The sequence below is a fragment of the Lissotriton vulgaris genome, chromosome 10, assembly GCF_964263255.1.
Source record: "Lissotriton vulgaris chromosome 10, aLisVul1.2, whole genome shotgun sequence".
Taxonomy (NCBI): Eukaryota; Metazoa; Chordata; class Amphibia; order Caudata; family Salamandridae; genus Lissotriton; species Lissotriton vulgaris.
In genome coordinates this window covers 545,097,557-545,121,840 of record NC_141698.1, presented here as the reverse complement: position 1 = coordinate 545,121,840, position 24,284 = coordinate 545,097,557, and the positions used below count along the sequence as shown (strand labels likewise).

General features: G+C 44.1%; 1 protein-coding gene across 2 annotated transcripts in view; it reads left to right on the top strand.

Annotated features, from left to right (window-relative positions):
* The first annotated feature begins 8,846 nt into the window (after nucleotides 1-8,846).
* Nucleotides 8,847-24,284, top strand: part of SRL (sarcalumenin) — a 212,675-nt gene continuing 197,237 nt past the window's right edge. For both annotated transcript variants that reach the window (XM_086941387.1, XM_086941386.1), the window contains exon 1: nucleotides 8,847-9,023. In XM_086941387.1, coding sequence (XP_086797513.1) covers nucleotides 8,963-9,023 — 61 coding nt within the window. In that variant the 5' untranslated portion in view covers nucleotides 8,847-8,962. The remainder of the gene's footprint in view (nucleotides 9,024-24,284) is intronic.

Genomic DNA, 24,284 nt, shown 5'->3' with positions numbered 1-24,284 from the left:
CAAGTCCCTTACTGAAAAACTACGGGTACGAGAATACCCAGATACAATTATAAGAACCACCTGGAGAAGGACACGTAACCAGAACCAGGAAGCCCTGTCGTAAAAACAGGCTAGGATAGTTGCCACCTCTGCACCCCTGACTTGTGAGACCACCTTCAATACAACCCCTAACCAACCTAACATAGTGATCAATAAACATTAACAAATCCTCCAAACAGGGAAGTTCAAGTGGGAGAAGCTTCTGTTTTCATTCAAGAAAGCAAAAAGCCTGGACAGCATGGTCTATACCTACTCTAGATCACAAATGGAGATATGGAAGATGGTACGCAGCAACTGGGGCTTTCTAGAGGTACTGGGTCATTATGCATGTGACATCTGCAGCGTATGCCACCTTACCACCACTTCCAAAATGCTTGGTCTAGAACCCGGAAAAGTTTGGACAATAAAGAAATACACAAGCTGCAATTCAACCAACTTGATATATCTGATCACATGCCCATGTAAGCTCCGCTATGAGGGTATGACCAGCAGGAAAATTAAGACACGCATTTGCGAACACCGGAGTAATGTACGCTGCAAAAGTAGTACAACAAGGATACTAGACCACTTCCTGAAGGAAGGAAACACACCGAATACCCTGAGATGGGCAATTGAGCAATTAGAAGGAAGTCTGAACAACTTGCAGGATCTCTTATATGAGAAGGAACAACAATGGATTTATTGTTTATCCACCCACAGAAATGGGCTAAATGACAATATCCCTTGGAACACTATCCTAACGTAACACAGAATCAGAACCTGTGTTTACTTGATTCCTTTCTTTTCATGTACTCAGCTAACTGTTGTGTTGGATATTGGACTCTTTAAAATAGCCAGAACTGTGTCAATCTGGAGGGCCTCTTACCTAAAGTTAGTCACAAATCCCTATCAACATCCTCTACTTGTACATCCATCAGTTACTTGGCATATAGCTTGGGTGTAAAGGTTTTTACGCTCATTACGTATATTTTTCTCAGCCAATCTGGATGTCAGTAATGAACCTGACTTCACAAAAATATTCTTTGCCTAGTGGCGCTCTTGCGCTACTTTCTTAACACGAGTCCTCCCAAAAGCATAAACTTGCTGCTTTTCTTAAATCACACCTAATAGGGACAGTAAGGGAGTTAACAAAGTCTACCATCTTGGTGAATACACCATGACGAGGAATGCCCACCCCTACAGCACTGCACATATGATGTTTCATGTTTGGGTGCAGAAGAACGGCACGTAGTCCAGCCGGCTTTACTATTTCAGTCGGCGTTGGCAGATTCCCTGGTAACATAGGGATCGCCGCGAGGTTGAGAGTAGGTAGAATTGTGTGCGGTTCACCTTGACGAAGTAAGTGTGGTGGCATGAGTGCCAATGACAGCTGTTACTTAATATATGATCTGTACTGCACTCTATACCATTTCAGGGCCGGTACAAAAGGAAGGCTTATCTTTGATATTCTAAAGTACCTGTAATGCCTATTATGGTTTTCCTCCACAATGTGTGACTACCCTGGCTGATCCAAGTCGCTTGATATACACACGACTTTAGTATGTATGAGATAGGGTTATGCACTACGTCACTAATTGGCGAAGTTTGCATGGTCTACTCAATTTCACACAACCCTTGATGTTATTTTGCACGTGTGTATGCACCACACGTGCCTTGTTAATTTATTAATATTAACCATGCGTCTGGCCAAGAAAAGGTTGACATGTCAGAATGGCATGGTATGCGTCTTCTGGTCCTTTTAGTCATGCGTATGTAGACATGGTGTAAGGAACTGTGTTTGATGAGTTTGAACACTCTGTCAGTGCCCACCACTCATTTGTGAGATTTACAACACAGTGGAGTGAACTGTGTCTTGACGCCCTGAGCACCCCTTCATGACATGGGCATGTTTGTTGGCTCCGGAACTTAACCATAAAGATATATTGTACCATTGTCTGCCCGTTTAATGTTTTCTTATTATATCCACTCCAGATACTGAAAAAGAGGATGGTGAATATCGTAAGTTACGACCTATTATAATATTACCGGCGCATGCACATACTCTACTAGATTCTTGCCTAGTACACTTGGTCCTGAAGGAAGCCACTGTAACTTCAAGCACTCATATTTGGCTGAAACATGTCGACCTAACACCAGGATTAGTGAGACCATTATTTTCTCATCTCACATACACTGCTTTTAATTTATCTACTCAAGGTATCCATAAATAAAGTTCATGATTGGTACAGACAACCTTGAAGTAGTTTTAAAACCACTCACAGATTCACAATCACATAATTTTTAACAAATCCAGCTCAGCTGTAATCAGCCATCGAGATACACCCGGGATGCGCTAGGCATGCTGGACAGGAACCCAGTGATGAAGCATGCCACCAACCAGGTTGGCGGGTGAGAATTCTTTTAAAACACCTAATGGTTTCCCAGTGACATGAGTGAATGCAATTCGTGACAACAGAGTTTAATGGCAGTTAGCTCGTTCTTGTTTGGTATATATGATTGTTCAGAAGGGGAAGAGGAACAAGCCCAGTCGCATCTTCTCGCTCTCTTTTTTTTATTATACTGTAGTCTCATCTTAACCATTACCATGTATCCTTATGTTTTCATGTTCTCAATTGCACATGCTTCGGAACTCTTGGATCAGAGTTCTAAGCCGACTGGCTTTAGTGTGAGAACTGTGCCTTTTCACTTTTACCTTTATGCTTCCCAATAGATATATACTTCACTCTGTGAGGCTACAACTCGTTTTGTTTCAGAAGCGCCAAAAATGTACACTAGTGACACCCAGCTACCCCTCAAGATTAAGGACAATGTGTGGAATCGTAAAATGTTTATGAATTGCTCTGTTCACATCCAGGACCCGATGATAGCCATTTGCCTAGTACAAGATGCTTCCAGACCAGAGATTTGCTCTTTGATGGGTTCAATACCCTTCCAAACATTCTATTCATGTGGCTTCTCTCCATGGGCTTGTCCTCAGTCTATAATCCTGTTGTCCTCAGTGTTATCATAAGTGACAAGGACACTAAGGTAGACAACTCTTTGCTAACCTTTCAAAAGGCACTAGAGAAGAACGATACAGGACAAGCAATGTCAGGAAGAAGATTAACTCATGAGTGCAACCATCAGGTCAAACATGGTATTCATTTATTTATTTAAAAGGTTTTATATAGCGCTGGGTATACCCGGAGGTATCAGAGCACTTTACATGGGTATCAGACAATAAATAGCAGGTTACAGCTTTACAAAGGTTACACAGTTATTAGAGCATGGCAATTTTTGTTACAAGTATGGCTGAGACAAACAAAAAAGAACATATAGGTAGGGGAAAAATCTGGCAAGGGCAGATATTCCGGGGAGTGGGGGCAAGAGCAGGGGAAGTAGACAGAGAGTGGAGGAGGGAAAGAGGAGGGGAGGGTTAGAGACACAGCATGGCAAAAAGAGGGGGGGGTGACAGGGACACAAACCGGTAGGCGAGTCAAAGCTGCGCACAAAGTCCAGAAGCTGTGATCCCAGGGGGAGTGGTATCATTTCCCCATCTCGGTTGCGAGAGGCTCCCTAAGCGCAGTGGACTCTCTCAGGGGGGTCTCTGAGACTCCAAGGCCTATTTACTGGATCCTTCCCCAAAAAGGGGAGAGGGAGTGCTTTGGCAAGTGGTGTCATACTATACCTCAATTTTGAGTGGCTCCCTTGGTGCTCTGGACTATCTCAGCGGGTATTCCGAGACTCCAGCGTATATAACTTGGATTTTTCCCCAAAAAGGGGAGAAGGAGTGCTTAGTCAAAGGGCACAAAAGGACAGGGGGCTAGGTGGTGAAAGCAGGCAAGGGGAGATATTCCAGGGAATGGGGGGGTAGGAGCATGGGAAGTAGACAGAGAGTGGAGGAGGGAAAGAGGAGGGGAGGATTAGAGACACGGCAAGGCAAGAGGAGGAGGAGGGTGACGGGGACACAAGCCCGTAGGCGAGTCAAAGCTGCACCAGTGTCAAGTAAGCTGTGAACCCAGGGGGAGTGGTATCATTTCCCCATCTCTGTTGCGAGAGGCTCCCTAAGCGCAGTGGACTCTCTCAGAGAGGTCTCTGAAACTCCAATGCCTACTTTACTGGATCCTTCCCCAAAAAGGGGAGAGGGAGTGCTTTGGCAAGGGGAGCCAAACAATACCTCAATTGTGAGTGGCTCCCTTTGGCACTGTGGACTCTCTTAGCGGGTATGCTGAGACTCTAGTGTATATATCTTGGATCTTACCCCAAAAAGGGGAGAAGGAGTGCTTAGTCAAAGGGCACAAAAGGACAGGGGGCTAGGCGGAGAAGCGGGCAAGGGGAAAGATTCAGGTGAGAGGGGATAGGAGCAAGGAAGTAGACAAAAACGAAATAATGCTGAATAGGAACAGATAGGAGACAAGGAAAAAGCAGAGTCACAGAAATACGACGGGGGGGGGGGTAAGACAGGGAGCTGGGGAGAAAAACTGTGCGCAAAGTCCGACTGGGTAGGTGACGGTCAGGGGATAAACCAAGGCCGATCTCCTCAATAGCTGAACAGAGAGCTCCACCGGGCGTCAGACATAGTGCTCGGACTCCGCTGTCAGGTTGGGGATCTGGGCTGGGCACTGCCAGAGCTGTTCCTGGTCTTAGGTACGGGACAAGCTCCAAGCAAGTCTGCTGGGGTATCCTCTTCTGCAATATATCATATAGTGTAACCCTAAGATCGTGTGTGCAGTGGTTCTGTTGTCTTCATCTTCAGTCATGGCCTGTTGTTTGTGCCACAGGTGAGCATGGTCCTCCCTTTGCCACCGTGGACTCCTTTTAAGCATTTCCCTTCTGAGAAGTAGCACATCGGATGGCATTTCTGACTGCAGTCATCCAGTCCTGGCTCAGTTACTGCATACCATGTATGTTGCGCTGCATGCTACAACCCCATTTAGTCCACACTGGGCAAAAAACGATTATACCAGTCTTCTCTTCTACCTAAAGTCACTGACCATAAACCAAATGCCCCGAAAAACTACTCTGGCTACTGACAAAACATTGCATTTTCTTGAAAACTTTAGGCCAAATTGGGCAAGTGGCTCTCTACTCTATCATTCCCTTCCCACACTACTAGATGATCACGTATCCAAAGTTGTCCCCTCAAAACATGCTGGTTACCTGCTAGCTAAAACATAACATTTTAGAGGTAGATCCCTCCCTCCACTGTGAAGGCACCTCTCTCTGGATTTACCTACTGTAGCAAATCTGCCATGTACCTGAAGATGTAATGTTAAAAAAAAGTACCTATAACCTTTATGGTACTCTCTGGAACAAGTTCTTAGAAATTGATTATGTGTTCACTCTATATTTTTCATACTTTTTCGTTTCTGTAGGAAAAACCCACAAAAAGGGAGCGCTCAGACATATCACCCCCACGGCATGAAAGGCTACAAAAAAAATATAAACAGACTACGGTTGTATTGTGTAGCCCAATTCTTTGACCTACCCACCTGTCAGTAGTCTTTCATAATCTCTTAGACGATGACAAACATTTTATGAACAACTCTTCTATCTGATAGTTGTAATTGCGATAAAGACAATTTCAATAAGATTATAAAGACACTACTCGAGACAAGACAGACCTATGTGAAAATCTATAAATTCATTCTTGAGAGGTGCTTTGTATCTCTTAGAAAAGGGGGTGGTGATGAACAGAGTGTCTGAATTAAGCAGACCACTCTTACCCAGTCCAAAGATCAGGGCTTGATCCATCACCGTTATTTATCTCACTGCCCCATCCCAGCTCAGACCCTGGCTATATGCAAATCAGTCTGTCCCTGGCCCAGTGCATCATGGGAACAGGGCAGACTAAACTACCAAGCCAATTCTTCACCAGAAAGGAGACAAGCTACCGGGGACCGGTTTCTGGCATTTCAGCCGTCTTCGGCCCGGCTTGCTTGAGTCCTGATGGAGCAGTGAGAAAGGGACTCATGTCTGAGTATACCCTGCCACACCTATAGTGGCCAAAAACGATTCAGAAAAGAGGGTGGTGGACAAAAGTGACACAAAGACTTTTTGCAAACTTCTTTTGGGGGTCAAAAATTGAAAAACTAAAAAGAGACACAGTTTTTAAACTACCCACAAAAGGAGGGAAAGACCTGCCAAACCTCCATGACTTCCTGATGTCACATTTTGTTAAAAACATACTGGGGAATGCAAAGAAAGACTCACATGTGGCTGCCTACACTCTGTTTGCTACAAGCTTCATCTTATCAAGAGAGGGCATATGTAATCTGGACAATACAAGGCCTTTTTTACTAGAACCACCCCCTGCGTACAAAGGCATCAAGCCTTTCTTCAAGAAGCTGAAAGAGAGACAAATTCAAGCGAAGGACATCACACCCCGGATGGCCTTAAGCAAAGAACTGAAAGAAACAGACTCAGTGACAATGGTAAACAACTTATCAGAGAAGCAATCAGGGAAGGTTTGGGAGATGGTGAACCACAAAGACTTGACAAACTCCCAGAAAGACTTGGCATGGATGATGGTATCCAAATGCCTACCCGTGAAACAATTCCAACATGCAAGGAAACTGGCAAAAACAGCAAGATGCCCAACACCAGGCTGTGCAGCAGATGAATCCCTGATGCACTTCATTTGGAACTGCGGCGGAGCACAAAGCATGTGGAAGGCAATGGGACAGCTCATTAAAGAATTAACAGGACAGGCATCCCTGTCCTATGAACTGGTTCTATATGGGTTGGGCATGAATTGCAATGCAAATAAAGAAAGGACACTATGGAGAATAATAAACTGCGTGAAAGAGGCGATGTGGGAAAACAGGAACCTTTCCTTGTACAAACACCAAGCAATCACGGAAAAAGAATGCCAAAAACTTGTTTTCACTAAAATGTTCTCTTACATGTGCATAGACACCCATAGATTTGGACAAGAGTGGGCAAAGGAAACCTGGAAAATCAGGAGTTGGTCTGGATGGGTAAAATGAGAAATCTTGATGGAAAACCACCAAAGATAGCCTGATGCGCTTCTTTGAGAATGGTTAAATGTACAGCACCCAAATATAAGTGACTGCTTAAAATGTAAACCTGACAAATATTTTAAATAAAGTATATTTTTACAAAAAAAAAAGTCTGAATTAAGCAGACCACTCTTACCCAGTCTAAAGATCAGGGCTTGATCCATCACCGTTATTTATCTCACTGCCCCATCCCAGCTCAGAACCTGGCTATATGCAAATCAGTCTATCCCTGGATCAGTGCATCATGGGAACAGGGCAGACTAAACTACCAAGCCAATTCTTCACCAGAAAGGAGACAAGCTACCTTCCCAGTGTAAGAATTGGCTTTTGTAGTTTGGTTTGCCCTGTTCCCATCATGCACTGGGACAGGAACAGACTAATTTGCATACAGCCAGGTTCTGAAACTGGGATGGTGCAGTGAGCTAAAAAACGGTGTTGGATCTAGCCCTGATCTCTTGACTGGGTGAGAGCTTTCTGCTTAATTCAGAGACTCTGTCCCTCACCACCCCTTGTTGTAAATATTTTTGTCCACCCTAAGCGTGGAAGGGTATTCTCAGATGTGAGACCCTTGCTCATTGCACCATCAGGATTCAAGCAAACCGGGCCGAAGACGGCTGTAATGCCAGAAACCGGTCCCCGGGAGCTTGTTTCCTTCCCAGTGTAAGAATTGGCTTTTGTAGTTTGGTTTGCCCTGTTCCCATCATGCACTGGGACAGGAACAGACTAATTTGCATACAGCCAGGTTCTGAAACTGGGATGGTGCAGTGAGCTAAAAAACGGTGTTGGATCTAGCCCTGATCTCTTGACTGGGTGAGAGCTTTCTGCTTAATTCAGAGACTCTGTCCCTCACCACCCCTTGTTGTAAATATTTTTGACCACCCTAAGCGTGGAAGGGTATTCTCAGATGTGAGACCCTTGCTCATTGCACCATCAGGATTCAAGCAAACCGGGCCGAAGACGGCTGTAATGCCAGAAACCGGTTCCCGGGAGCTTGTTTCCTTCCCAGTGTAAGAATTGGCTTTTGTAGTTTGGTTTGCCCTGTTCCCATCATGCACTGGGACAGGAACAGACTAATTTGCATACAGCCAGGTTCTGAAACTGGGATGGTGCAGTGAGCTAAAAAACGGTGTTGGATCTAGCCCTGATCTCTTGACTGGGTGAGAGCTTTCTGCTTAATTCAGAGACTCTGTCCCTCACCACCCCTTGTTGTAAATATTGTATCTCTTACGCACCATGGGATTGCCACCTGGGTAGTATTTTACTGACATGACTGGTATTTTCGAGTGAAGACCTATAAGAAAAGGAAGGATTCATTTTAATTTGATATAAACATTTAAACTTGGAATACAAGGAGAAATCACTTAAAGGAGATTGTATGGTTGTCTAACTATTCCCTATATTACTAGAATAAACAGTGATGACATTGTCAGACTATAAAAGAGCCAAAATGTTGACAGGCAGGGGTCGGGATGTCATTGGCCCCACAATGCTGATGAAGGAACTGGCTGGCTTTTGACCTTAGCTAATGTCCTGGCCTCTGCGACAAGACTGAACCATTATGTCATAAATTGTGCGACAGATGCTGTTATTTCTGTGACGCAAGGATTTAAAGTTATGGAAAGAAGGAATTTTCCAATATATTTTACAAACGGAATAAAATGAATGCGTTGGTCTCCTATTAGTTCAAAAAACAGTAACTCAGGGTGCCCTGTCCCTGCGGCAGCCTATTTTCTTTCACCCAATGGCGTCACTTGGGGGCCGCGCTGGGCGCAGATTCGAGACGGGGGCCCCGGTCAGACTGACAGAGAGAGGCAGCAGCATGTGCAGAGGAGCCGTCCAGTGACTGTCCGTGCCCCGGCCCTCCTCTGCTGACGCTGGTATAAATAGCGGCTGCAGACAGCTGGGGGTTCCTGGCAGCCACCATGAGGGGATTCGGCCTGTTCTGCTGCTGCGTGGCCTCGCTCCTGCTCCTCGGGGCTTCAGGTAAGGCCCGCGCCTACGCAGCACGTCTTTAATTCCGGGGTCTTGACCTTTCGGGCAGTAAATACGAATTGCCCGTTTTTATTGTGTCGCTATACTGTAGTTTACCGTATTTCTATGTGTTCATATTTTGAGCCCCGATAAATTAATTAATAAAAAAATTATTATGGTTAAGGCAAAACTTTCAGGGCCAAAAACGACGTAAGTGCTTGAATTTTGAATTACAACTTAGAGTTACATTTGACCTTTTACTGAATAAGCCGCGGCTGCAGGAATATTTTCGAGGCTGTCATCGCGTACCGATTTACCCAGTGAGTTGCATGCTTCTCCGTTCTAGTGCGCATATTTTAAGACAATTCTTGTCCACATGTAAAGCGTCACTTCGAATTTAGAAGAATATTTAAAAGTCTCCATTTTAAGATGGGGCGTCTATATTGTAGGAGCTAGCAAGATTTATGCTTTAGCAAAACTCCTTCAGTCAATTGTTGTTTGAAGTCAGTCAACGTTACGTAATTCATTTATCCTTAGTTTCGTTTCAAAAGCTTTATTCGATTATTTCACAAAACAATCATAAAAGCAATTCATTTATCCTTAGTTTTCCCATCGCTCCTCACTCATTCTGCACTTACTCTATCGCTTGCTCCTCTTCCACCAAATCGCCATTCCCACATGCTACATATTTGTGCCACAGCAGTGACCGTAAGATAATAAAAATGCTGCTTTTTTTGTTAAATTTTCTTTATAGTATTTATTGCTGGGGGTCAGTGCTCAGTTTGAATAAGCAAAGGGAGTGGAGGTTGGGAGGATTACAGGGGGTGGGGCATGTGATAAAAAACAATTTTCCCAGGACCACTAACCAAGTGCGTGTATTGGGATGGGTCTCACGTCTCACCTCTCCCTAATCCATTCTTGGCAATTTATCAGTTTTATGACTGAATACGTCACATCTGATCCACTTTGCACTTTTTTGTCTGCAGTTCCTAATTTGTCCTGTGATATTATTGCTCTGCCTCTTGCCCATATCATGGGCAGTATGCTCTATTCACAGCAATTATACATTTTTTTCAGTATTACATCAAATAGGTCGCATTGGAGCCACTCTGGAATGCTTTAGGGTGGACGTAGTGGGTGCATGTACGTCACGTAGTAAGGTTAATGTCATGGGGGATCATAGACAACAAACTGACAGGACTCATGGTAATTTTGATGTGGATGTAATATGCGGTAACCAGCTTAGGTGCTCTGAGAAAGGTGGCATGCAAGGGTTATTTGATGCATTGTCGAGTTTGCTGCTTGCCTGGAATAAAATGTTTTCTTTTGGCAAACAGGACATCAGTGACATTTTTATTTGTGATCCAGGTAGTTGAGTGTGGAGTTGTAGGCATGTCTCTAAATTGGTCTGCATATAGAACGGACAGCAATTTTATTTGAATTTTTTTTGGGCTAAAAAAGATTGATGTCTAGAGCTATAACATTTAAAGTCGAACTGCAGAGACACTGTGAGGCATAGAGGCTGGGTCTTGATTCTGACTATATGATTAGACTTATTAAGCAAGTGATGGTTTCACCTGGATTGTTTTTCATCAGGGTTGTGGGGTTGTTGAATTACAAAGAAGGTTGCTTAATGTTCTCTCTTGATACACGTGAAACATCTCCAAAAGTAAGTAAATAGACATAGCAGAAATCTCAGTTGGGGTAGTGCTCATTCTGTACACACCCAAGCAGCTACATTCCTGGTCCATACCTATCCTCCCCTCACCCTCTTAGCGGGTGTCCTTGTCACCTATTCTTTTCTTTCTCTTCCTAGGGGCTCCGCTCACCTATTCTGTAAGCACATGATAACATGTTAAAGGGACCTCACACTCCCATTTTACTGTGTAAACTAATACTTTGTTCTACGAGTCTCAGTTTTTGGCTCATCTCATCAGAATCAATGGAAGTTAGCATATTACAGTGATTTCTAACTGGATTCTGAATGACTGGAACGTTCTGCCCACTTGACATGCATCCATGTGGTCACACTAATCTAATTTTCCTAATCTAATTTCTCTCAGCTCCTTGCACCTTCATGTTCTGTAGAATGTCCTTTTACCGTATTCTCAAGGAGATCTGGTGTCTAAGTCCCTGCTGGGAATCTTCAGTCAGATTGTAAGGGCTATTCATAATTTCCTACTTTTTCCCTTGAGTTTGCAACTTCTTGCATTCTCCGAGGAAAATAAACTCTTCAGCTTCTATTTGAAGGAGTTAAGATCTGCAACAAATCTTGGATGGTATCTCAACTCTATTGTCTTGTGTGAGATGCCATCCGAGCCTTCTTTGTATGGTTGCAACCCAGTCTTTACTTTATGATAGTCATGTTTTTGTAAGTATGTCCCACTGTTCTAATTCTCACGCAAGGTGGGTTTTCCTATTTACCAGTGCCTACCTCATGATTTGCTCTTGGCTAGTTTGTGTGTAAGCAATATGCTTTAATCCCCTTTCAACATAGTTTACTTTTCAACCTTCTGTTGGGGGAGACCCTGTACCCCATAAATCAAGCAAGCCAGTATATCCACCGTCGGATGCAGTTTATCAACACATTTCGCATGATTCATCACTCGTTAGAGCCTAATTTGTACCTCATTCTGTTGGAGGCTCAGGAAGTGCTGTTTTTGACTTTGGGATAGCCCTCTTCTGACTGCCTGTCTAGTAAATCCAAATATCCAACTGTGCATACATGAGACCTCGTTTCCTGTCTTCCAATTGGGGTTGTCCTTCTACAGTTCTTGGCAAGAGGATCCTCACCTCCCCCCTCCCCCCTCCCTCCCTCCGTGGTGAAGTGAATCCTTGACCTCCCTCTTGGGTGAGATGAGTCCTCAACCCACACTTCCTATCAGAAGTCTTTGAATCCCTCCCTTTTTTTCTTTCTAGGGCGTCTGTCTCTGGGAAGTCTTGACTCTCTCTTCTCAAGTATCTTCAACCCTCTCACTCGCCATTGTAAATACATCTGAGTCTCTTGGAGGCTGCACTGGGCCAGTATTTTGATACTGCTTTGATACCATTATAATGCAATAGTTGGTAAATACATTGGATAAATCTAAAAAAACTGAAAATATTTCCATTTGAAACAAAAACTTAAAGTAGGAAATACAAGTAGAAATCACTTGAGATGTATATTGTTATAATCTGCTTGTGGCATTTACTACTAATATTGCTCTGAAGAAGTGGTGACATGTACATTAACATATTTTTAAATACCCAAACAAATTGATGTGATCAAAGTCCTCGGTTTACCTCTTCTCCCTGCTTCTGTGGACTGTGCTGGATTGTGCACAACCCCTTGTAATGACAGAGTGCGCATATCCTCTTTCATTGATTATCACTCCACATGGTGAGCTCCGACCTGGCTTTGGAAAAACCCTCCTAGAACTTGCCATAAACAGTTAGTGGAATTTGACCTATGTGTACTTCAGTAAGCTGCCAACTGGATTCTGCTTTGCATGCTGTAGTAGTTCAGTGCTCTGTAATGGGCACCTCAGCGTAGGCTGGCACTGCCAGTCATATCCAGGCTGTGCCCCGTCCCATGCTTGGTAGCAGCCACTGTTTCTCTATTGTCTTGTAGTAGGAGGAGGGCTTTGATGTAAAGGATGTGTAGGAACTAGAGGAAAACCTGTTTTGTTCCCATTACCCTTCCATAACCTTGGGTTAATTTGGACAGTGAGCTCGCCTAGGGAGGGGGCTAGAGTATTCCTGGTGGGAGCCAGCTGGCTAAGAATGGAAACAGTCCTGTAACCGAACACTGTGCCCAAAAGGCATGCTGGCCCTGCCCTTCAGCTCCTCTCTCTCACTCTCTCCAGCTGATCCCCCATGGCCACCCACAGCTGCTGTCCTCTCGCACTGTCACAGGAGAAGGGGTCTGTCTGTTTTGTCCTTTTATGGCAATTATTTGTCATTCGGAAGCCAGGGCAGGAGTGTACAGTGAGGCTGCAGACTATTTTATATCATTGTTTCCTGCTCCCCCATTATTCAGAGGGGCAGGGGCGCCCTTGTACCCAGTGCGTTAATTTGATTCATCCCCACCCCTTTTATTTGGTTACGTACAGCTTTGTCCCAGTCCAAAATATGAGGCATGTGACTATGCAGTATTTTTATACCTGTGTGAGAACGAAGTGTGTAAGTAGGTTTGTCTCTGCTCTCACAGAGGTCGTTCCTTATTAAGTAGGCAGCATAAACGTTATGTAGAACAATGTGCCAGCAAAGTCTCCTTGCACCGCTCCTATTAGGCAAGCATCTAAAATGTTGCCTAATACCTTTGCACAGTTTTGTCGCATGGCAAAGCTTTATATAATATTGTCTGGAGTTCAGATTGTGTGGCAATTTTAAAGTATGACCATAGTATCTAATTGCGACGAGACCAGGCCTTCATGAGTCGCGGTGGAGCTGTGCTCATGACGGCCTGGTCTCGTCACGACCCCGCCCACTCATTAATTCTCCCGCACAGGCGGGGAATTAACAGCGCGTGGGCGGAGCGGCTGCGTTATGACGAGACCAGGCCGCCATGAGCACAGCTCAACTGTGACTCATGACGGCCTGGTCTCGTCATGAGCACACACGGGGTTAAACCCAGATCTGTAGCAGGGGGTGAGTGTTTGAAAAGTTTCAACGCTCCAGCCATCATTTTATTTTGTGATGTTTAATGTGTTCCCTGTCTTGGCAAAGGTAGGTGACTGTCGTTGTTGTCCTAGGGCACCAGCAGCACAGGGAGGTAGGGAGTACTAGTCCTTCGGAGGAGCCTGTGATTGAAGCAGGTGAAGAAGGGAAAGCTCGTTTTTACCCAAGCTCAAAACAAGTCCATTACCGTAGGCATAGACGGACCTCCCCTAGGTTACTGCTGGGGATTGACTGAGACCGAGGCAGGGACGTGGCAACTCAAGAGTCAATCAAGGTTAGTGGCAGAGGTAGGTTTTGACTGAGGCCAATGACTGGAGAGAGACTAGCCCGCCGTTATTGATAGAGCAGAGGATAGTATTAGATGTTATTCATTTGGATCCTTTCTGGCTCCTCCTAAAGGAGAAGAGAGATGCCTCTCAGGGGATTTGAAAAACAAAAGAGCATTCTGAAGAAAAGCCATGGCCGCATATAACGGCAATGAAGGAATGGCCCCCGCCCCCTCGTGAACAAGGGAGTGTTCCTGAAACGCGTTGAGTGCTACTTGCCATTAGACCCGAGTGAAATAAAACAGAGGTTTATTGCAGCAGATTTTGTGTCCGTGATTGCTGTCCCGGTGGAGAGTGTGATGGCTTCTGGCGTATTTGTTTGAGGCTGCCTGCCTCATCACGGACCGCCGCCATGGAGTGGCTGGGGAACGGCACAGTTAGCTTTTGCTCACAACTTTAACTTTATATATATATATATATATATATATATATATATATATATATATATATATATATATATATATATATAATACACTTTCCCAAAAAATGTCTCCCACCTCGGCTCATTCCTGGAAACGTTTGGGGTGATCTGTCAAGCTGGGGCAGAGAAAAAGGAAGGGGGGACCCAAAAAGCATTTTCCCTATTCATTTATCCATAGCAGCTTCAGGAGGCTCAGGGAGTGGGACTGCGTACCCCCATGGCCCTAGGGGGTGGGCGACCCACCTCCCCCACTTTTATTATATCCGGTCCTGGGGGATGTTATCCCTGGGACCTAATAAGGCCCAGGAAGAGGGGGTCAAGTGGTCTCGGGGAATGGTGTCCCTAGGATCTATTAGGGGTAATTCCATTAGTCCCTGGGAAATGGGGTCTCTGGGGCTAGCTCGAGGTGGGCTGCGTGGCCCCCACTTGTTTATTAGATTTGACCCCAGGGATGGGGTCCCCAGGGCCTGATAAGACTCAGGGAAGGGCACCGCAAATCCCCTTCCCACACAATTCGGCCCTGGGGATGTGGTCTCCAGGGCTTTTTGAGGTCTGGGGAGGGGGGCTGCATGGCCCCTCCCTTCCTTTTTTTGTTCAATTTGGTCCGGGGGGATGGGGACCTTGGGCCTATTAAGGCTTGGAGAGGGGGCTGCACCCCCTCCTCTTAATATATATGTTTTGGCCTCAGGGATAGAGCCCCTGGGCCCAAAAGACCAATTCTACGCTGCGTCACCAGAGGCTGTCTGCGGAAGGGGAAGGGCTGCTGGGGGGGAGGGGAAGGGCTGCAGGGCCTCGCTATATGGACCACCCCCTGCCTCGCATTGCTGATGGCCCTGAGCATTGTGAGATGGGTTGCTTTAAAGGGGGTTGGGCAACTCCCCGCCTCGCATGTCCAAAGGCCGTGGGCAGCATTGGCTTGGCTGCATACGGGGGTTGGCCACAGGGCCTGGCTGCAGCCCAAGACCTGTGGCCAACGATTGGCTGCATTTGGGTAGTTCGGGCTTTGGCCTTAGGTCTTGACAGCAGGCGGGGGGTTGATTTACGTATGGCAATAAAATATTACTTTACATTAAAGAGAACTAAAATTCACTGAAAAAAAAAAAGTTAAAGTAACGTTATAGTTAGGTGAAATGTTCAGTAAAAGCGTAGTGTTCTAAACAGCATGCTCTGAAAACCACAGAAATTCACCAGCTATAGTTATCTTAAGTACCTATAACTTTTGTCATAAGGTAACTATAACTCGAGGCCTTTCCATGCATTGCTAATTACCCCACATATTACATCACTCATGTCATCTTCAATGAAATCATTGATAATATCACTGTAGCATTTGCAATGTAATCATTGCTGAGAACTGTGCATGGCGGCGGTGCAAGTCATAGTTACCTTAGGTCAGAAGTTCTAGTTACTTGATATAACAGTAACTGGTGAATTTCTGTAGTTTTTTTATTTAAAAAAAATACTTTGTTTCTGAACAATACACCTAACTATAACGTTTCTTTAACCTTTGGGTTTTTTTGTGAAAAACCCCCCAATATATATATATATATATATATATATATATATATATATATATATATATATATATATATATATATATATATATATATGTTCCGATTATCCAGTTCAACGCCAGGTAGGACGCCAAAAAATCACCAGAACACGGACCACTTTGGTACATATCGTTTTAATTACTGCAGAGTATGCCGCATGTATATATATATTACCCTCTAAAATGACCCTTCGCTCAGGGGCGCTCCACAGCCGGTGCTCGTCATAGGGACCGGGTCCAGGTCCGTTTTTTAACCCCTTCCCCGCGGATGACAAAGCCAGCTCGTCATGGGCGTTACCTGCGCTGCGCGGATGACGGGCTGGCTTTGTCACGTTACGCGGGATTTTTAAAAATGCCGCGCACAGCGGGAAAAGCCGCCGCGGCGAAGCGGTTAATTCATTCAGGACAAAGGATGCGGCACACTAAATGTTTTTTGCTTATTTTAATAGCAAGCTCTCCCCCACCAAAGTGTTTCAGCCAACAAGGCTTTGCTCACGGTTGGTAAGTCCATCTTCAATTTCTACTTATATACCCACCTCTGCCCTTAAGTGGCATTGTGGGATATGTAGTTTGACATTTATCAAAACTCTACACACAACAGAAAGACAATTGCGCTTTTATATGAGTCTTATAGTATTAAATGTCATTCATTTTTGGGAGTATTCAGGGTTAGTACCCGGCATCATACTTCCATTTTATCATTTTTGCTTCAGCGATGGTATAGTACCCATCTCGCATTCATTTTAGTTCATATTTTCTTTAGGGCCACTTATTCCAAATGAACTATAAGACTCATCAAAAAGCGCAATTGTCTTTCTGTTGTGTGTAAAGTTTTGATAAAAATATATATATATATTTTATATATATATATATATATATAGTGGTGCCTGCTGATGTGTAATATATATATATATATGCTTAAGTTAAGGCGGATACACAGCAAAGACGAGGACTTACTGAGAGCACAGTTAGAGTGCAAATCTAGATTTCTAGAACAAGGCTATAGTGACAAACTCATTGATTTTGCCATCAGGAAATCCATGGCTAAAGAGTGCTCCAATCTGCTCATAACAGGCAGGAATATTCAGAGCAACTTGGAAATACCTAACAGTACTGATACCACTGTGAATACAGTCTCTAAAAAGGACAATTCCTTTAGACTAGTGATTCAATACAGCCAACAACATAGGAAGATTGAATCTATAATAAAAAAACATTGGCCATTGGTATTGAGTGACCCAGTATTAGGTTCTAATCTACCTAAGAGACCGTCATTTAACTACAGTAGAGGCCGCTCAATGAGAGACGAGCTTATAAAAACTAGCCCTGAGGTAATTGAATCTACAGATTGGATTCTATAACTGCAATTTATGCAAAGCCTGTAAACAAGGTGTGAATACCAAAACGTATATTTCACCTTTTGATCAAAAGGAACACAAAATTAAACAGCTGTTAACCTGCAAGACGGAATTCGCTGTTTATGTGTTGTCCTGTCCCTGCAATCATTGGTTTGATACTGTCTCGTTTGTTATTTTCTTATGTACTTACTTCCTTGCACCATACACAATTTGTGTGTTCTTGTCACTGGGTGAAGGTTTTTGGTGATTTCTGGTCTATGGTTATTCTTCACCCTTTAGACATTATGTGTATGTTATACACAAAACTCTGGTTCTTACTTTTGAACAATGAATAACTATATGTTCATAAGCCAGGTTGGACATTGTTTGAGTGTTTATATATATATATATATATTTTGTTGTAGCCCTGAGGAAGTCGTCGGGTGATTCTCCCTGAGACGAAACACGTGTCGGCTACTGGCCACATTTTGGTAATACCATCTAGGCCAACTTATTATCAGGAACTAATGTATAATACATATACGGTTGTGAACTGGATCAAGGAAACAAGAAAATAAAGAAGAAAACTACCTGAGAATATCTTGAATTTGAAAAGTTTATTGGACTGATGTTTAGATATGGCATAATTCTAAATGTCTATTTGTCTTTTGCTCGGGAATGATATTTCGATTATTAAATACCTTATTATGGTTTCCCATGTCTGTCTTTGTATAAGAGGAAGATGTGTTATCGACTTTCTTTCCCTTTATTCAATCCTGCCTGGTGAATGTTCTTGTTGATGTGGACTGCTGGAGTTCAGGGATTCCAGGTCAGTTCACTGTGCTGCTGTCAGCATCGAGGAGGCTTTGCTTTTCAATCAATAAACCTTGAAACTATTCTACTTATTTGCATCATATCATAAAAGGTAACCACAGCACATACTTTTTGATTTGGTGTCAAAACTTCAGAAGGTGTTGAGATATTTCCATGTAAATGCTGGGTGGGATCTAAAGAGATAACATGTGTTTATTTTGCCAGTTGGAAAGTCATTTGTTATTTTGCCTATAACTTGTGCACCGTGTGGAGAATATACCTGAAGATTGGTAGAGACTTAGTACATACAAATTACTGGTCGTATTATCAAATGGGTGCAAAACATTTAAGGTTGGGGCAGTTAAAAATGGTGAAGGGTTCATTTTCTAATTTTGGCAGTGTGTGATGAATCTACACAACATTTGGAAGAAGCTAGAAAGGATTTGTTTTTGATGGGTGTCTCAAGATTTGTAAGGATCGTTTAGCTTGGACATAGTTAAAGGGAGGTGTAAGAAAGTGTTAATTGGCTTATAACTTTGGCTGTGTTTGATCTGTGTTAAGTGTGGCTAGAAGTTAGCAAGGTAAACTCAATGCAGGTATATTAAGGTTTGTGAAGATCCAATGAAGGGGGAAACTTTAAAAGGGGCCCGGTTAAAATATTTTGCTATAACAAATTACTTTGGCACCATCTAATGGATCTGCATTAGATTAGGCAGGGACTTAGTATGTTTAACTTAGTTATAGTATATTTAAGTTTGTACAGATCCACCAAGAGATTGTGGGGCAAGTTAGAAAGGTGGGTGCAGGAGCAAGAAGTGTTAATTTTCTAACACAATTTGCACTGTGGGATGAATATGCACACAATTTGGCAGAATATTGAAAATATTGGTTTTTGATTGGTATGTCAAGTTTTGTGTCAATCAAGCAAAGGTGGGGCAAAGTTAGAAGGCGGCATTCAATTGCTTGTACCGTTAGCACTGTTTGATGAATCTGCAGAAAATATGGCAGGCAGTGAGCAAGTTACACCCTGTGCAAGTGGTTCAGGTTTTGTGCAGATCCAATGGATGGGAGGAGTTAAACAGGGTGTCAAAACATTTCTGATTTATTAATATCTGTGGAACAGTCTGATGGATCTGCAGAACATTTGGAAGAGACCTAGTATTTCTAGCCTACTCTTGGCTTCTCAGTTCCATACCGGCCCATCAAGGAGGGGGACTTCAAGAGGGTGGGGTGAAAGAAGTGTTTATCTGCTAATACATTAGGCACTATTTGATGAATCCACATAACATTTGGCAGAGGTTTACCTTACTGTTGGTTATGTCAGGTTTTGAGTAGATCCATCAGGGGGTGCACAGATAAATGGAATGGTGATTAGAGTTGTATTCACTAATATATATGGTGTTGTCCAATTAATCTGCATGAGATTTGACAGCTAAAGTAGTTGGGTACAGGACAGGGGGGAAGGCTGTGTACAGTGCAGAATAGGCACATAGCAAGCGTTGCACAGTGAGGATTGAGCTGCCACGATGGGATGGGCACTGAGCCAGAACTTGCAGCAGCACCTGCATCTCACAGCCAAAGGCCATGTGTAGTGTGGAATGATTGTACAGGGTGAGTTGGGAGCTGAGCCTGGGCTTAACCCCCTGCACACTGCCAAATGCTGTGCACAGTGGAAGATGAAAATTAAGTAAACCATAAACAATGGCATTTACAGAAATAACACAGTTAAAAAGTGAGTTGGATTTCTGGCTCATCAAAGCACTAAAATCTGTCAGTTATAATTAGCAACACACCCAGCACACATGATAACTGGCGCTACCCGTGATGCTCAAAACACTAGTTTGGCAGTACAGAAAAGGGCAAAAGTGTGGTCTCAAGAGAACAACATGACATGGCGCCATGGTGGGTGGCTCAAGTCTTGGTGTTTGTGTTGTGTGTTGCTCAACATAACTGTCAGATTTTGGTGGTTTGACACGTTTGAGCCAGAACCATAACTCACCTTTTAGCTGAGTTGTTTCAGTGAATATCTGTCTGTATGTCTGTCTGTCTAACATTTGCAGGTGCCACTGTGTAGTTAGGGTGTTTCCCCAGTCAAGGAGTTTTGTTTCCATTAAATGTATTTTCCCACTAAAATAAACACAATATATCCTGCAGTGGGGGCCTAGAGCCTATCTCTTGCTTTGCTGGTGATGACGTGTGCCGTGAGAGTTGCACCCAACTCTAGTTGCACCCAGCAAAAGGTTGTGCGCAGTGAAAGGTGTGTGCTCATAATTGTTCGGTTAGAATGTGAGTTGTGGTTCTGGCTCGGAAGTATAAACACACTGAAACTGATCAATTATGGTTATCAAGGCGCTCAGTTCCGGATTATCAAATAGGCACTGGCCTATACTCTTTTTAGGGGCCCTGTGACAACAGATCAAAATACATCTTTAAGTACATAAACCAGAGACATCAGATTCACATCAACATTTTGTCTATTAACCCCTCCCATGCTGGTGACGAACCCCAGCCGTCATGGGGTTGGCTGATGATGGGGTTGTCATGATGACGGCTGGGGTTCGTCACGGCCCTGCCCTGTTCTTTTGTTTACCGCACAGCGGTAAAATCGCGGCCGCAGCGAAGGGGTTAAAAGCTCATCTACTTGTAAAAAAAAATCAGTTCCTTGGGTATTAGATAATTTGCGAGAGGGACCCCGAAATCTCGACTGCCTGGGGGCCTCCACAGGGTTTAATCTAGCACTGCATCTGCTCATCACATGCCATACCTGCGCCATCCCCAATGCTCATAAACAAATTTCAAAATAGCACAGACACACAAATATGCAAATTACAACATAACACTGTGAGTGATGGCACATGTTGAGTGCGCTGATAGCAGTCCAGTCCAAAACTGACAAGCTTGGACCCTCTAAATCAGAACACAAGCAACCCTGTCTGATTACGTCCATCTTTGGCCTCATCAGTGCGATCTAATTTAAACAATGTGACACAGTGGGCATGGAACCCACGTCTGGGCATTCACAGTACACCCAAAGCATCTACTGAATCAAATAACCGAGTGATGGTAGCAATGCTTGAAACTCAGCCATTGGTGATTGGTTATTCTTGACAATAGTTTTTTGTCCAATCGTATGCAAATCAGCCTTGTTACTACTACAATATGAACAACCCAGCCACCCTAGGTCTCCTGACAAAAAACCCAGATGGGTTTCAGCCTGTTTGGGACTCCTTACAGGTATGACTTGAGGTATGGCACTATGATTATGGGACCCATGTCTGAGCATTCAATCACACTTAGCACGGCTACTGTAACAAGCACATTTTGTTTTGTTTTAATATTTTAAGTAAAAATTAGCATTCTGAGGAAGCTTGAAAGGTCTGCACCTCATCCGCAATGCTTTTCTGGTACTGGATAGCTATAGTTAGTACCATGTTTCCATAGTAAAAACATTTTTTGGTTTGTTAATCATTTTTGTGAGGTCTGATGAATCTTCACAAAACTTTACAAAAAAACAGAAACGTCCACCTCCGCGTTTTCCTGGAAAGTTTCGGGCAGATTTGTCAAGAAAAAAGAAGGTCCCCAAATACGTTTTCATCATTTATTTTTCTATAGGAAAATTGAAACAGCGATGCTGCAGAATTAAATTACATTACATTTGTCAGGAAGCTATATCTTGGTACAGAAAGTGTGCATTTTGTTATCTGGTGTAAATCCGTTTAATCGTTTTTCAGAAATTAAGGTCTAAAATGTATGTATATATCACAACATGGAGGATTCATGAATCCAACAGATCAAAGTATTTGTTCTGATTGGCTGGCACCAGATAAAAAAGATCCGTCGGGCAACCATTTTAGGACTCGTGGATTCAGTCCCATGTCCTGTGAAAAAAGTTTAAAAAAATCATGAAGTGGGATCAGGGTAGGGATATCTTGCTACCTTGGACCTGGTGGGGGGTTCCTGAAGGACACCCCGGGGCCAAAAACATAATTTCTTTTATCGGTGCTGTGGAGGATTCACGCTACAATAAAGAAACAAGCATTTACAATGCAACGGTTTCGCCTTTTCAAAAGTTAGAGCTATTGGCATTGTAAATGACAAAATATTTATTTATGTGTTGGTTTTGAAAACAGATAAATAAATAGCATTGTCATTTACATTGCCAATAGCTTAATCTCTCACAAGTGTGAGACCTATTTTACCCTACTGGACGAGCTCAGCAGACAGCAATTACTACCACACACACACACCCAGAGCCACAGACACCCAGAGCTACACACACACAGCCAGCCACACACACCCAGAACCACACACACACACACACACACACACCCAGAGCCAAACACACATACACACCCAGAGCCACACACACACACACAAAGCCACACACTCTCAGTTCCTTAGGTTTCCAGCAGTGCCCCTGTGGGCCTGACCCTGGGAGGTAGTTTCCAGATGCCCCCAGGTACCTGGCTGATGCATGAGAGTGGGGTGCAGGACCCATGGTATCATTTAACGGTGAGGGGGCAGTAAGGACCCTCCTACACACACAGCAGTTAAGCCATAGTTGTCCTTTAGACGCTTGCCACTGACGTCTGATTCCCCTCCCCTCCCAGGCAGCCTGGACCCACATGCACGCACACACACACTCACTATGGAGGCGGTGGGCCTGCTCCACACCTACGCAGTGATTAGTAGTGTAGACCCGACCCTACGCTGCCACTCACAGTGTGATGCGCCCCCCCCAGCACCTGACAAGCTGACACACTTAGGAGGAGCCAGCTCATTGAAGCCCAGGGCTCAGTCTTCTGTCAGAGACACGCACAGCCTGCATGCCCGGTGCCCCTGCCCCTCCGAGTCCGGACTCTCCCTGGAGGAAGTTACGACACTTCAAAGGAACCGATGTGAAGTGCCGCTGCACAGTACCAGCGAGTGCCGGCCCACTTTAAGCACTGAGGCACAACACCTAGGACACAACAAACAGAGAGCTCTTGCAAAGGCGGGACAGGACGTGCGCAGAGGCTGCACTTCACCAACACCCCCAGCAATAAAAGACAAGAACTGGTGACGTACACCTCGCATGAGAGCTGCGCCGGGGACTCTCCGCAGGGGCGTGTGGGGGCCGAGAATCCCAAATGCACCACAAACACCCCGCTAATGAGGAGGTCTCCCTGCGCTCAGCAAGTCACCTGCCCTCGTCACCATTTGCTGTTTTGGCCATAGGATAACACACTGACACGCACCCTTAAAGATCTGTACGCTTACGGTCACAGCCTCTTTATTGACCTTATGACGTATTTCCGGCCCTTCTTACCTACACAGAATTTGAGGGGATACTCAGACTACATATAAATACACTTCCCCATACTTGTGTTGCCAGTGCTGCACATTCACAACACACTACAATAACCGTTCCAGCTACTTCATGTAGTAAACGCTGCAAAATACTCTGGTCTTCCACTGCTGCACATAACTCCAGTGGCACTGGTAATAGGTTACTTAGAGCTGGTTGTATATGGGTATAATTTATTTACACATAAAGTACACAAATGGCGTGTTTGTTTATGAAAATAGCCGGAATTTGTTTGGACGTCAAAAGTACTGAAACAAAATATTTTCGTGCAATCATTATTAGGCTCGTACTCACTTAAAAGTGATACCTTGGCTTGCACTCTGCTTCATGAATACCAACGCACTCGCTCACGAATGCCCTCACCAGTCCTTTTTGCGTCACTCACCAGAGGACAGTTTTTTATTGCCTCGTGCCACTTCAATGCACTAAAAACCTCGGAAGCCGCGTTGCTGGAAGACGAGAAGGCAGCAAATCGAAGCCGCGCGCTGGTCCTCGAGCGATCACACAGGCGTGCGCATTGATCATCATTGCGCACAGCCAGGAAGGAAGGCTAAAGGGCACACACGAGCGGGGCTTCGGGACTTTAAAACACTCTAATCACGCACTTTAATGGGATAATTATGCCAGCAGTGATCAAGAGCTGTAGGAGAGAAGGGGAGAGTTGCCTCGATGCAAGCAGACGAGTACCGCGTGTGGTTAATTAGCACGCATTTATTGAAGCCATGTGGAAGCAGGCTATTCTTTTAATTTTAATGTAAGCAAAATATGCGGGCAGTAGGATTCCAGCAAGTAAGTGGGTCACACAACATTGAAGATAA